The following is a 16141-nucleotide window of genomic DNA, read 5'->3' on the forward strand; positions in this document are numbered from 1 at the left end:
TTGTAGCAAAGACACCAGTTTTGGTAGTGAGAGTGTGTAGTGTCTTGGCTGACATGAGCAAAGTAATTCACTTAAAACTAATGTTTCAGGTGGTCCGATCCAGCAGCAGTGTTGGTCTGTACACACAGCCTCCCTTTTCAGGCCATTTTCTGTTCATAAGGACAAAACATAGTAGGAATTTTAAAGTGAGACTGATGTGCAGGATAATGGCAGCAAATTCTGCCGTCTGAAAATCAACGAAGACACAAATTACATAATACATAAACCACTGAAAATATTGAAAAAACAATGCAGACTCAACTAATGTGAATTTATTTATACAAAAATGATACATATCCACAGGAATATTTACAACAACTTTAAACTGGTTTCATTTACAAAATAAAGATTCTGTTCTTTCATTTAGACAGTACAATATAGGACTGCTCCAAATAAAAGCCTATTTGGATGGTAAATACAGGGGGCAGCAGTTATGGCAAACAAATGCATTGAATGTGTCTTTCCAAACATCTCTTTATGTTACGGTGTAATATACATAGTTGAGTAATCAAGTTTCTGCAAACACAAAATATTTAGTAAAATGTGTTCCATAGCTGCTCGACTATCCATTTGTTTTAAGTCCTTTGGGCACAAAAAATAGTTTTAAGTTAAGGACAATTCAGGATCCTAGAACGTTTCATTTCTCCAGGATTAAAGATGCTAGAGCTAATATTCAATGCTAATGTTTGTCTCATACTTTACTAACCGATCTTAAATTAATTATTAACTGTAGATTCTTAAAAGAGGAGGTAGCCAGGTGTTGAAAAACTTCTGGTCTTGTTTTAGTATTTAGTCAAATCAAGAAGTGAATACATTACTTTTGACGGTAACGAATAAAAATGGGAGGCAAACTGGAGAAATAGGGCAAATTTGAAAAGCAACCATCTGAAAATGTTATGAAAATGCCTATGTTGTGGGTTCTTCATATGACACAAACCACTAGTGCCGGAGAAAAAGGAAAAGAAACATTCAAACATGTTTACAAAGACAATTTATTTCACACAGAATTAAACCGCAATATATATACTATTGTTTTTAAGGTTCTGTTCCAATCTATTTCTGTCACAGAAAGACTTTTTGATTGATCAACTGCTTCTGGAAGAAGTCCTCTGACTTTTACTGAACACTTTAAACCATTTTCTCACTCTTCACCAAATCTTTGAGAGGTAGTTTGATACCGCACACGAGGCAGAACTTGGGGGCACCTTATTCAGTATGTATTTGACTTTTATTGCTCTGTTTTGCAGCAGGGAGATCAGTATCAAACCACAAGTTGCAATTTCCTAGCCAAATTTCTGATTCATTTGCTGGTTCACAGCTTTCCATCTTAGTTGGTGTGTAGTCCCTATAAAAAATATTAAGAAGCTCTTCCCTTTTATAATATCAACTGGAAGAGCCGCATTACATCTATATTACACTGGTGTCAGTGTTGTTTTGGATACAGTAAAAACCATGTCAGAAATCACCCTGAAGAGACATGCTAATAGCTTACGTGACTTCAGTCAGCAGCTGGTTTTGAAAATTAAGTAAAAACCCTTTACATATAACAAGAGAAAAATATTCATCTTATCACTTTTGTATTAAAATAAAATAAAGGCTTTGATAAGACTCCCACTGAATTTCAAACACTATCTTGTCAAATCTCTAGCGTTCATGAGGGAAGCCAGATCTACTGCCTTAAGTCCCTGATTCAGAAAGGTACTCTACTGAAAATTACTTGTATACTTAATATGAAGCATTAGGCTTCCAAGCCCACTATAACTTAACAGAAGCTCTGGAAAAATCAAGCTTCTTCAGAGCTATGTTAGTATCTTAGACCTGATCTTGAGATGTTTGAGGGAATAAGAATTTTGGGTAGCATTTTCATTCTTGGCCTTTCTGTGATGACTACTAACTATTCTACCATCTATTCTCTTTCCTTTGTGAGGCCATATAATAGCTATTAACATGGATTCAAACTGTTAAAAGTGAATTGCTCTCAATTCTGTTACCACAACTACCTTGATTCAGAGGACTACTGAGAAGTGTTTCATACAGTGAAACTAACTGGCTACATACACATTGCATTTGACATAAAAATGGCTTCCTTTCATGTGTATTTCATAGTTCTAGTTCCATTTATGCTATTACAGTGTTAAAATTTTTTCAAAAGTTAAATAGAATAAATGCACCAGAATCATCAGTAAGTATTTCCTAATGAGGTATACTGACAATTTTTCTTAAAGAAAAAAAAAAACCTTAAACACCTAAAACTGAATTGTTTTTTAAAGTGTTGAACAGAACAAATCACAGTGTAAACAAAAGGTATTTCAAAGAATGGTATACATGTCAATACCATCTGCACTAAAAAAGCTGGGGTTTCTTGGTATGGCAATTCCAGTTTAATCATAATATTTAAATATACAATATTTTAAAATTTTGGGAGAGGGGGTGCATATATTTATTTAGCGTTCTTTGAACAATAGTTTATACAGTGTTTCATACTGCGTACAGAACTCATTTGACACAAAGTTTTGAAACAAATAAGATATTTTGTCTTTTCCCTGTATATCAAAAATTTAATTCTTACAGTGCTTTAAATTACTACTGGAAACATAAAATATATCCTGCAATTGTTTAAAGATAACTTATTTAGTCTCTTTGGCATTTGTAGTACTGTAAAAGCTCTAGTGCCTTATCTCTGTAATTGCAAAGTCTGTTTTAAAATATTTTTCCCTTTTATCTTTTTTAATAATTGAACTGTACTTTGCAATAGCTTCAGTGATACAGAATTTGTTGTACTGTTTTAATGTACTGGTATGCAACATTTCAACTGCCATTCAAGGAAAGGAGCAGCAATATTAGACAACTTCTCATAAAGGAGTTTACGTAGCCAACAAAGATCCAAACCCTTTGAAATTCCTATTCTGCTAAATTGCAAAGTGAGCATCAGCAACTCAAGACCTATACACAAATCATGAGGAACTGTACAATTGCAACAATTTGATTTGTTTTTTTTTAAAAAAGCACAAACTTTAGGAATTTGTTGACCAACCCCTGCCATTCTGAAGACAATGGACCTCATTGCAGACCTCACAAATAATTCTGACCATTAAAGTAAACATTGGAATTTAATAAATAACACATTTTGTATCAACATAGAAATACACACAATTCTTTAAAAAAAATTACCTTATGCTAAAAACGCACCAACTCCTAATCCTGACAAATATACAATTTTGTGTAGGTTGAGAGGGCAGGATTCTGTTTCTTTGAACAGCTGCTGTACTCTGTTTAACCACCGTCCTTGGACATTTTCCTTTAAACTTGCAGACATGATGCTGACACTGCTATAATATGGTGCCTTCTTGAAAAGCTTCTATCCACCTATTGGAAAATTAAACACTGTTAGGAGGTTGCTGGTAAAAGTATAAATCAGACTGCTATGACTGGCTACAGATTCATACCAGAAGTAACATCATACTTCCATTACCAGTTGGCCTATTAGTCCAAATGCCAGAAATCTATCCAATGAGCCCAAACATACAAAGCTTTTTAGAGGCGTATTAGGTATCAGTACAAGGCCAGATGATAGAACCCATTCCATACTGAAGTTACGTGCATGAAGAACAAGTGAAGCCGGGGAATCAAATGCTCAAAAAGTAGGATATGCCATGATTGCATACCTTTTTAAAAAACCCCAATACTTCCTTGTCTTATTTCACTGCAACCATGCTCTGGGATGAATCAGGACACTACAATAACTGCATAACTCACACCCTCTGCTTTTGCAGCTGGTACAAGGGTGTTAGTGAAGGACTAGTGGGGCTGAGGGAGGAAGCCACAGGGCACAAGGGCTGGGGTGGAGGAATGGTGCCTTTGCATGATGACAGAACTTCCCTGTATTCACACACGCAATACGTGCTACTGCTGAATCACATATTAACAGATACGCTGCACATTATATCTGTGAAAATACAAGTGCATGTAAAAAGGATGGAGGTGGGGAAGTCCCAAACAGTTGATCCAAGGTGTCTCAAACTGGGAATTCAAACTTAATATTCAGATACTTTTAGCCCCTATAGCTGTGTTTTCTGTTTCTACTTGATTAAGATAAACATCCTCACCTTCTCAAGGATGCTGCAAAAATTAATGTTTCTAAAGTACTCTGATGCTGCCCTGACAAATACACCAAAAAATGGAATAATTCTGTCTTCCAAGTGAGAGCTGAACTGTGTGTGTTTAAAGTTAAGGGGCCCACATACTGATGATTTTTTTTCCCCAAGTGAAAATCTTGCAAGAATTGTATGAGACAGGGACTGTAAAATTATCTTTATCATGGAAATTCAAACCTGTCTTAGTATTCACAGGGTTAGTCACAGATGTTAGCTCTTCCTTGCCCTGAGAGTTTAATTTGGTAACTACATGCATGTTCTTTGAAGTCAAGCTTTTGGTATGAACATACTCAGCATATGTAAGTGCTTGTGCCTGTCTGCACACACAACTCAAACTTCTGTTCCTTACTTTTTATGGCTTACTGTATTTTCTACTGCCATTCATTAAAAATAACAGAAATGGAATACAAATACAAAAAATTCATGAACAGCTTAAGCATTGAACGTAGTACTGGACTGACAATATCAAAGCTCGTCAAAAAAGTAAACATCTGTTAAAATTTACAACTGTACTTACACAAATACATCAGATATTTCTTTGGCCCTAACAGGAAAAAAGTGTTCGCTGATGAAAACAGGCCATAACATGTTCTTTGTTTTTTCTTTTAATGCTATCAAAGCAGCATTTATTCTGGAGGTTCAGCATAAATCTCATAAGGATATTAAATACTTGGAGAAAGCTTGCAATTTAAGGTACTTAATTTTATTTCCAGTCTCAGTAAAATAGAGTATGTCCAATTTCAAGTTTTCTTACTGATGACAAAAGCCATTGTCTTAATAGGAAAACAAACTTATTGAATGCCTTGGATTTTTTTTAGTTTTGTTTTATATAGTACAAATGAGGCCACAGTGGAAACAAGAGAATACTATCTTAATTAACAGGGAAACATTTGTGCACATCTGCAAGACAAAATATCCCCAAAATTCAAATAAAGACTTCCAGGTGTTGCAGGCAGAGAAATGTCATTAAGCACGTTCCCAGCTGTTCAAAATTTTCAGTAGCTGTGGGTACTTTGTATTTTAGAATATCCCTATTTGCACAAAACTACACCTGCAGCCATTTGAATACGTAAGTATTAATAATGACTAGTTAGCACACGAAACCTATTTTATTAATGTAAAATTCACTTGGGAAAACTGCAGTGAAACCAGTCAGATAAGCTAGGCGTATAGGCAAGATAGCTTAAATGTATTGCTTCCACGCTCATTTCTAATTTACACCATGATTCAAATAGCAAATGTTTTCTACTGATTAATGACCAAGCTTTCTAGGTTATTTTATATAAAATGCACACAATACATAAATTGATAAGTATGACTCCAAACTCAGACACATCAGCAGGACTTGAAATGAAACAGCTTGTGTGAGTGTTCTTTGAAGTCAAGCTTTTGGTCTGAACATATTAAGCATGCCTGTGTGCTCAGGCACATCCGCACGCACAGTTTAAACTTCTGTCCCTTACTATTTAGGTTTTGCTTTATTTTTACTGCCATATAGCCATTAAAAATAATTAAAATTTACATCTGGAGATAAAATAAAAAAGGGACACAACTATCAGTAGTTACTCTTAAAACACATTTTCTGGATTTCTCCAAAGATAACACTCAATTTTCACGTGAGCAGACCACAGACAGAGGAATGGCCTAAGAAAAAGAATGATTTCTTATTTTATCTTGGACTTTTCCATTCTCCTACATTCATTCTTTTGCTGAGGACAGTCTGCTGCTTCATTTAAAGCATTTGAAAGTCCTAACAAAACTAGGACCTCATGTGTAAGTAATTTAAAAGTTTTATTCACATATTATATAATATGCATCTTTTGTACCTATGTTTAACCTGTGAATATTAACATTCATGACTTCTGAAACATTTTCTAGAAAAAAGTAACATAAATTACTTCAAATAGTTTCTTACTTTTGAGCTGAATGGGGATCATCTGCTTTGAATATGTAAAATAAAGTGTTTTTGTGCAGTAAATGGAACACTCTAGACTCTGAGTTTTCATCTTTTACTTCACTGACTGTGAATCCAAGTAAAGGCTGGCTCTCCAATGCTGCCACGTCCTATTTTACAGGGGGGAAAAAAAACAAACAAGACAAAATCAGAGCTTATAAAACATACTAAGAAATGCATTTAGGCTTTACTCATGCACCATACCATTGCAACAGATTATACAACGAACTAGTTGTTACAAATAGTCATGCACAAAATGCTGCTTTTTATAGTCTCCATGCATGAATCGAGGGACAGGAAATGACAAAACCTTGTAGACTTCAACATCGCTGTTCCTCTTTTTATTTCCCTGATAACATCTACCTTGTCATTCACAGTATAGTCTCATCATTCTGCCTGGTAAGGACTTCTTATATCAAAAGGTTGACTACCACCTGGCAGCAGACTAAAGGTCCATCTAGCCCCGTGCTCTCTCCAACAACCTTAGTAGTGAGTTTTCACATCTTACAAGTGATAGGGGATGCTATTAGCTGCACTGAGTATGCTAAAAGGAGGAGCTATGGATGTAACCTACATTCTCAAGCACTGGAGTTGCACTCCAAATGCTTTTTTTGATGGCTGAATTTATTTTGCTTCCTGTTGCTGAAAATTAACAGGATAGGGGCAAAAAAAGTTGCCGAATGTTCACAAGTGGTTGGCTAGGAAAGAGTAGCAAGAGAAGCTGTACCTTTTTACCTGCTCTTAATTTAATTTCAAAACCTGGCTAAAAAGGCAGCCTTTCCCTTTCCTCATTCATCTCAATTACTTCCTTTTTTTATACTCGTCTCTTAATTAATAATACAATGCACAGCATTTTTTGAAGGGGGGGGAGGATTTTCGTCCTGTGCAAATTCCAAAACAGTGTTTTGTAACTAGGCAGGGTCCTGCAATGCTTCTGGATGGAAAAAATAAACAAAGAATGTACATAAACAACTGACATATCAAGTGAAGACTTTGGTAATTGCCTCTACATTGAAACATGAGTACCCTATGAAAGCAGCATTTCTTGATATTGGAAAACAGTCAAGTAAGGCCTAGCAATCTGTTTTACTATCTTAGATCTTTGTACTGCTAATAAGTGGTATTTTTACCACTAATCTTTATATCACTTGAAACTAATATAAGTAGCTTAAGTGGGGTTTCCTAGCTAAGGCCACACTGGACCTTCCCCTTGAGACTCTCTACACAATGACTCCTGCAATGGCTAATCAAGATGAAAAATAAGGACATATATTCCTTACTTAAATAAAATAGGAAAGAGTTAATTTTGAGATTGAGAGCTGCAAACTGAAGCTACTCTGGAAGGCTAATATCTTGGAGGAAGCCAAGCAAAAGAAAGTTTAAGGCAACTGTCACAGACTAATAAGCCTTTCTTTACAGTTGCCAAAGTCTCCTTTGCAACTTCAAGAAGAGACACAATACTCTAAAATATTTCTCAAATCTTTGCAAAAGTAATTGTTTTGTACATAACTATTTAAGATATTTTTAGAACTACTTGTTTTTTTTTTACTATTGCCAATGATGTGGTGGAAATAACACCACAGGTTCGAGACATAATTTGGAAGTGCTAAAATAAAGGTTGGCATCACAGCAGGAACAACCCAGGGATGAATCTGAGCACAAACAAGGAAATAACTGCAGTGGGGGTGGCGTGGGGGTGAGGAAGGGTAATTCTTTACACGGTCAGGATAGGTTGGGCCTTACATTTTGAAAGAAAGTGAGGGATAGCAATACCTTTAAACAAATGCTTTGCATATTTTGCTCTTGAAAGTTATTAGCAAACTACAACTTATAATACAAAAAAGCAAAAACCAAGATCCTCCAGTGCTACAATACATCCATGTATGTTGCAAAATATTATAAGATGCAATAAAACTACATCCTCAGCATACACTGGGACGTGCAGAGCTCATATATATATATATTGGTTAGAGATTATTCCACACTGCAATAGGACTACGCATTCTAAATAAAGAAGCAAATGCCGTTAGACAAGATGCATTTCTTATTTTCTACTGCAGCACTGTAGATTAAATAACTCCAGGCTGAAGAAGACAGTTTGAGAAGTCAAGACATTTAGTTTGCTCATTTTCCAAGCATTCAAAATACCTTACGGAACTGCAGAACAACACACTTCAGGACGCTTTTATAATGTTGGCTTTGCCACTAGCCCAGTGCGAAGCCTCTAAAGAGACCCCCATGTATTCAACTGACTCAGAACATACCTACAACTGTGCAATGGTGTGCAGTGCAGAGATACTCAAAGCTAGGTCTGGAATCAGAAACAGCATAGCTGTATCAGCGTATTATGGTACCAAGCTCACTGGGCCTTTTCAAAATACTACATCGCAATCAGATCCATTACTGTAAGGTGTTCTAATTTTATAGCTTGTTTCTAGATCATAAAAATAAACAATTTTGTTACAAATACAGTATTATCATTGGATGTTTGATTGCTAATATGTAGGGTCTTACCTCACTAGCAGCATATGTGTATAGCACCTTATTTTTTATAACAAACCACAGGTGTTTCCATGGTTTCTTACTGCCCTTAGATCTGTGTAGATAGCCACTCATTGTAGAGTCTTCTGTATTTGCTGAAACCTGAAGTGAAAAAAAAAAACAGCACCCAAGAATTATGCATCTATCCAGGTTTTTGCAGTAGAGCTTTTTTAAAACAGATCTCCAGAGCCCTGTCCTGTCTTACCTGATCTCAAGTTAATGTTGCTAATTAACTCAGATGGCTGAAAGAAAAACAATTTTGTCTGCCACCATTTATCTAGTCTGGAAGAGAGCTTTCTGCAGACACTAAAGGTTGGAACTTAAACTGGATGCAACAAGACAAGAGAGGGCTGAAACAATGAGGACCATCTACAGCTGGAGAACACACATTCCTATATAAGAAGAAAAATTACTTCCCATTCTAAAGACCTCCAGTGTAGGCAGGCAGAGTTTAACTCTACTTTTCCAAATCATAAGCCATGAGCTGAGTTGGAGTAGGAGTCTTCTCACTGACTGCAGAGGTAAATCACAACTCCTTGAAACACTTGGAAGCAAGAAAGAAATTACAATTCCGACTCTCTCTCTGAATCACAGTCTCACAAGTATTTATGCAGTTTATATACTGCTTCCATAGTTCAGGTCCCTGCCTATATATAACTAAGGCCCAAAGCACTGTTACAGGTGAATTTTGACTTTTGATTCTAGGGAAAATGGCTAAAATATGGAACTAGTTTTTTCATTGTTAACATTGATGATATAATACCAACAAGGCATTACTTTTGACCAATACAGCACTTACTTCTTTGAGGGCTGCAGGAATTTTTTTCTGCTTTCTTCCAGAGGGAATACTATGTAACACTGTAGACAAGGCACTTGATGGAGATTTATGGTTGACTGGGGATCCGGTCTTAGGAGTGCACTGGTTATCTAAAATGCATAGGATGAACACATTGCATTGATGTCACAGAGACTAAACATAGGCAATGACTCTTGGACTTGTTTTTTCTTAAAAACAGCTAACATTTTTATTCCGATTACAGTGTTTCAATAGTAACACTTAATCACATTAAATTCAGTGTTGAATTAACTTTTCACTATTATCGACACTGTAAGTTAGAATCCTCCAAATCACAATCAGACTAAAGCCCCACAAATTTAAAACTAAATGGATTGGTTTAGTTTGTTTCCAAAGTCTGTTCTCTTGATGTTGAGCTACCTTTGCCCATAAGCAGGGTGAAAATTAAGTCTTAAAAAGCACACCAAATTTTTTGACCTATCCTCTCCAGTTGAGTCTGTTCTTTAACTCTGTTCCCAACTCTCAGTCCTTCAATTCTATACATCTGTTATCTTCTCAGTATGGATGCTCTTCAGCCTCATGCCATCATACACACACTTCTGGAGACTCCCATCTCCAGAGAACATGCTGTCTTTCTCCACTGCCACAGGCAGTTCCTCCATTTCTCTTGGAAGACTTCTGCAACGCTTCAATCCTTTACAACCCCCTTTTCTAGCAACACCCACCACTATTTTACAGCCCAGCCCGGAATGAGTAGCTTCATTAAGTCTACTTCTAGAGTTGTCCCTGAACATAGTGAGGCTCTGAAATAACAAGCAGAGGAGGAGAGTAATTGGATTGCCAGCTGTACTGTACCCGCTCCGCAGCTCTTTTCCCAGCTAAAAAGCACTTGCAGTTGCCTGCAGCACAGCAGCCTCTAGTGCCCAACACAGGGACCTGCAGGGGGGCCAGACAATCCACCTTCCCCATCAACTGCTGGCTCCCACCGCCACTTCAAGGGTTGACGATGCTGCTTTCCACTTCCCCATGACAAATGTCACCCCCAGCATGATGGAAGCCATAGCTTGATTATTTCACCGAGGCACCACTGATCTGATATCCCAGAGAGCCTGCATCAAACTGGAGTCTCTGCCAGAGGGAAGGGCAGCAAACTGATTCAGTCCCTGCTTAGGGCTCGTTTCTGTATTTTATACTAGAGTCTTGGGACTCTAGTCCAAATTCAGAGCAAGTCCTGTGAGATGGGACTGGACTCCCATCTCACTGGGAGGTGCCTCCGTTGCTTTTACAATTTTTCTCTGCATAAAGATATGAACTTCCTTCAAAGAGAGAGATTTGAGTTCTCTCAGGATGAGAAGAAAACTGACCCTGGGCCTCCTCTCTAAGCAAATGTTATTACCACCAGGCTACCTAACCCTTGCTTGCCAACAGGCATCAGTAGTATCACATTCTCTGAAAGCGTTTCAATGAAAATAGCTCTAGCTGTGGTGTTTTACTGTGAAATCAATGTTGCCAGCGTGCAGTGGGCAACAGTTAGGAGTTTGCCCTCAGAAATGAGGTGCAGCCAACTTCTTGAATTCCAGATGAGCCGAGGCTTGAGGCTGAAAAGACTCAGCTTCAGTAAGACGAATGCATATGTATTTATAGCGCCCCAGAACTTCAGCTGTCTCAACAGCTTAGCTGGCAAAAATGAAGTTTAAAGGCATACAAGTTGCAGAGAGTAAAAGTACACGTGAACCCACTGGGAGGTCACGATGAGCTGCAAGGACTTCAATGTACACTTCTGGCCTGTGATTAATGAAAAGCAACGTAACACTAGTTACCTCAAAAAGAAAGCAGTATAAGCTACATGTCATTATCGTAGGGAAAATGCACGCATGTTTCTGGATGGAGGAGCCAATATACTGCAAATTCACTTCCTAGCTTCCTCCACAGAGACTTGTTTGGGCTCTTACAACCTCAGATGCCTATCGCTTTTCAGGCATTAGCAGAATTAAGCACTTGAACCCAGCAGTAAAGATGAGGCACAGACGTACCATGTTAATAAAGGCCACAAAAATAAGACAGACAGTCTGTGCAGATTTTCTTTACCTTGTTTTTGTAGCTCCCTGAAGCAATGATCACATACTCTTGCTGGCTGGTTTTTCATATAGTCTAAACCATGTTTATTTGATGAACAAGCTTGACAGACAATCTGGAAACAGATAAAGGCATTGTTGTACATGATGGGCACCTGTAAATCAGCAAATGCTCAAAGACATTCACTTCAGTACCGTTAAGCCTGTAACAGAACCTGAAATAGGCACTATTTTACATTAAAAATGGTTTAAGGTCTTGATTTTTCCTATGTTCAACATTTTGCTCTTTCCTCCTCTAAATGGTAAAAATTTAAATAGAAAAAAAATCACTGAATTACACAAGTCAATAAGCCAATGTTAACAATCCATGAAAAGTAGAATAAGACTACTGTTACTGAACTGTTTAAATCATAAGCTTGTAAAGAAATAACTAAAAATAGTCATTGCTCTCTTGACAATTTCTCCACAACACAGATGTCTCAACTGCACTGAATTCTGTATTCTCACTTGATTAAAACAAGAAAAATAAAATTTTATTAGGTATACCTTTCGTAAGTGTTAAGTATAAAAGAAGTTTGGTACTAACAAAAAAAATCGTTATTTATCTTACAAAAATTAGTGAGGAAGATATTTTTCTCATTTTAGCTAACGTTCTTCGTTTGTACTATGTAACTGCAGAAGAAAAAGACAACCAGAAATAGTACTCCAAAATGCAAAATAAGAAACATGTAATGGGTTAACAGGTTGAACACCAGTCTGTCATCACACCTTAGTCTAAGGAAAGAAAACAACCAACCCACAAACCAACCCAACATGTTGGTTTTAATCCATATAATTGTGTCATAGTACAGTGTTTCCTTAAAAGACTTGTTGGGGTGCCATCAGGCTCCATCTGTATTTGTCACACAAGGAACCTGAATGACTAACAGGAAAAGGCAATCACAAAATTGCCCAACCTTTCCGCATGCCCTGCAGTGATGCCTTCTCCACGTCAAGGTGAATTCACTGGTACAGATCATACACATAGTGGCTCTAGTATCAGGGATCCAGATTGGAGCCTTTGATCCCAGCGGACTGTCTTCTTCCTGTTTCTCTGGATCTGCCTGAGAGAACATAGGCAGAATACCATTACATTCAGTGGTGAGAAATAAGACTAATACTTAACAGTGATTATAGGTTAACTCTAATCATGTTGGAAAGCCTTCTCTGATAAATTGCCATGGTCTTAAATGTTATCTATTATTTCACCAGTGACCATTATAATGCAAGCCTGAAGACAAAGCTGCATTAATTCGTTAAAAAAGGCTGTGTGACTACCAAGCTTTACCAGCCTATTTATATCAATAGCTGCTGTATTTTAAAATCTTTTCATTTCATCTTTCTGTTTGCAAGATTACCGAGAGAATTAAGAAAGCTGGTTTGGGGTTTTCGGAAGAAAATAATTTTAAATTTATGAATTGGATAACATTATGAAATACCATTCTGTTCTATCATCTGTTCACTTATTTACCATCCTGTTCTATTATTCATCATGGAATGCCTCTTGTTTCTCTGAACACCTGCAAAGAAACTTTTTATTCAAAAAGGGAATAGGCCAACAATAACGGTGCAATATACCTCTTCAAGACTTTTGCTAGGATTAAATGTGATTCTCTTTTTTGTATATTCTTCAATTGACTTGGAGATAGCTTCTAACCACTCATCTCTTTCTGTAGCAGAACTGTTGGAGTAAAAAAAATTCAATTTATTATTTTTAACATTTTAAACTAAGAAGCAAGCGTTCATTGGAATTCCATTGGCTTTATTACACATTGCCTTAACTCTTTTGCAATTTCAGTTTTATAGACTGTCTCTAGTCCCTACTGAAACTGCCATTATTTTTTTAACTGCCTGCATGGCGTCAGTTGTGTTGAATAATACTAAAAAAGATTTCTGTGCCTGTTATTATAATGTGGATTCCCTCCCTCCTTCCCTCCCTTTCCTCCTTCCAGAATACCCTGTGATTGTTTCAAGGCTTGCATGTAATTTCTTCCCCCTTCTCCCCGGACCCTTGAATAGCTCATGTAACACTGGTGTAAATGGTGCTCCCAGAGCAAAGGCACAGGACCTCTCTCTCTCAAGGGACTCTGAAGTTTCAGCAAGCCTTTTTTCTCCCGCTTCCTTCTGTCTCAGGGTGCAGTTTGTTATACCCAACCCTGTGAAACCCCGAGCTTCTGTCAGAAAAGAAACACGCTATCTCTTCCCCAGCCTTGTGCTCCTGACCGTTGGCTCCTACCAGGTCATGCTGCTTTGAAAGACTCTTTCTTTTTTTTTCCCCCGAATTTTTCCATTGGATCAGCTAACCTGAAGAGATAAACAGGTGAGCTTACTGCATCTCTTTATCCCACAGCTGGTGGATGACTAATGGAGCGCAAGGAAAGCACTAGGCTGAAGCGACGTGGCCCGGGGAGCAGGGAGAGCAAGGAGTGCCTGGCGCAGCGGGAGCCTGCAGCTATACTGGATTACCTGCAGTGCCAAAGCACCTCCTGAGGCAATGGGCCCACCGCTGCTTTCATATAAAATAAATCCACACCGCTGCTGCCACAAAGGGCAGCCTGCTGGGCTGCCTCTCAGCCACCAGCTCTTATTTTCTCCCTTGCGCCACGACACGCGCGGCAACGCAGTGGGCTGTAAGTGCAGCGAGCTGGACTGGGGAACAAATCCGTATTAAAGCAAGCCATCGACCTGCCCTTCCCTCTGGATCAGTTTACCCACTGGGTTCGTCACGCAGCTGAACAACAACTTGTGCAGCGCCACAGAGGGTGCTCTGAGGAGTGAAAAAGCAGTTTTGTGGCAGAGGAACAGCTAAACCGCCTAAGATGCCATGTCAGTTTAAAAAGGGCTTCTGAAATTTAAACCAATATCTACTAACAATGTTTTTTTTTTATTTCCCACTTCTTAAATAGTATCAAATAAATTAATAGACTTTTTTTAAAACCAAGGAATTGAACATGGTAAATAGATAAAAAGGAAAGTTAGGAAAGAGGAAAGCAATCATTTACACAAATCAGGTGTGCAACACCAATTACTCTTTAATGACTTTTGTAGGTGAATTTAGAGGCTTTGATCATCTTTGGACCTTTAAGGAAAATACTTTGAGCTGGAGTTTTGAACTGAATAAAATTGAGTACTATACAGAATCAGAGAGGACAAATCTGGTAAGGTAAACATGGGGGAAGCCTGTGAGGTACCAAGAGAAAAAAAGATTTTGTTGCACACAGCAACAAAATCAGAACAAAAGGAGAGGAAATAAGATACAAGCAAGGGCAAAGCAATGTATTATTGTTTGTTCCAATATCTGACACTCTGAGTGGAACATTTTGTTCAGTTTATTTACCTTTGCTTCCTCATCTGTTAAGAACAACTGTTCTGCATTAGCTCTGTAATATTTATAACTAATCAACTCCTTTGGCTTTTTCAAAATCTGGTTACATTTAATTAGGTTCCTAAAACTATATTAATTAAAAAGTTGGCACAGTTTTTAGAGATTAAGCATGCCTCATCACTGGGGGACTGCTACCTATCGGGCTGCTTGCACAATGAGCTACATGGCTTACGCCCTAATATTTCACTAGGGAGCTTGCACTTGGTAGGCTTCCTAGTGCTAGTCTTTTGGGTTGTTTACAATCCTTCAGAACTTAAGAGCAAAGGCGGTGCCATTGACAACTGAATTGATGTAATGGTTTGCTGCAGCAAAATAGGCAGTGTTTCTTCCGTTGTCACTGCCAGTCCTCCCCCACAGCTGCACAGCCCTACCACGGTCCAGTATTTGCTGCATCCTTCCAAAAGTCATCTTGTTCACTAAAACTGCAGGCGTTTCTTAGTTGTGTTGTGGCTTTGTGGTTTTTTTTGTTGGTGTGGTGTTTTGTTTTGTTTTTTTTTTAATTATTATTTATTTAAGATTTAACAAAACAGTAGAAAACTTTAAATGGACTACAGAGACCCCCAGCAATTGTTATTACTGGCAAATGTGTGTGCTAGGGGCGCACATCACAGCTGCCTGATGGAGTAAGCAGCTTGGTGGTCCCAGGAGGGCTCACAGAAGTATACCCCTCTTGTTTGCAGGATCAGAGCCTTAGGGCACCTCTCCCAGCTGAGCTAGTCTTGCATGAGCTATCCTTACCTTAGGGGAGGTGATGCAGCTTTATCTGCTTGGAATAGCCCTTCGCTAGCCTTATTGAGGGGGACATGGCTAGCTGGCCTCAGACCACGTCAGCCTGGCACAACTGTTGTTTTCAGGGCCAAAGCTTTACTTCTGCACAGTGCTGTAGTGTGCAGATGCGCTAACTTGTTTCTCTGATGAAGAGATTTCTAGTACAATGCTCCATTGTACCATGTAAAACAATACACGTTCCTACAGATATCCCAGGGAAACTGAAACCTCAACCCAGACTAGATAACGCAGAATACTAATGCAGTCAGTAAAACTAAACCTGAAGTGACAAAGACTCTTGTCTAGGCGTTATTCTATACTTCTATTATTAACCTTTTAATACTAGCAATTTTTCAACAGCTTAATTGCTCCGCTCCTCAGTTCTGCCTT

The 16141-nt window shown here is 38.1% G+C and overlaps 1 protein-coding gene across 1 annotated transcript in view; it reads right to left on the minus strand.

Annotated features, from left to right (window-relative positions):
* Positions 1 to 340: 340 nt before the first annotated feature.
* Positions 341 to 16141, minus strand: part of FGD6 (FYVE, RhoGEF and PH domain containing 6) — a gene marked incomplete at its 5' end in the record, with an annotated part of 74463 nt that continues 58662 nt past the window's right edge. The window contains 7 exons of the mRNA XM_082492500.1: positions 341 to 3405; positions 6109 to 6257; positions 8662 to 8790; positions 9488 to 9615; positions 11573 to 11675; positions 12516 to 12662; positions 13177 to 13279. Coding sequence (XP_082348626.1) covers positions 3369 to 3405; positions 6109 to 6257; positions 8662 to 8790; positions 9488 to 9615; positions 11573 to 11675; positions 12516 to 12662; positions 13177 to 13279 — 796 coding nt within the window. The 3' untranslated portion in view covers positions 341 to 3368. The remainder of the gene's footprint in view (positions 3406 to 6108; positions 6258 to 8661; positions 8791 to 9487; positions 9616 to 11572; positions 11676 to 12515; positions 12663 to 13176; positions 13280 to 16141) is intronic.

Source organism: Vanellus vanellus (genome assembly GCF_965231255.1).
Source record: "Vanellus vanellus genome assembly, chromosome: 1".
Classification (NCBI taxonomy): Eukaryota; Metazoa; Chordata; class Aves; order Charadriiformes; family Charadriidae; genus Vanellus; species Vanellus vanellus.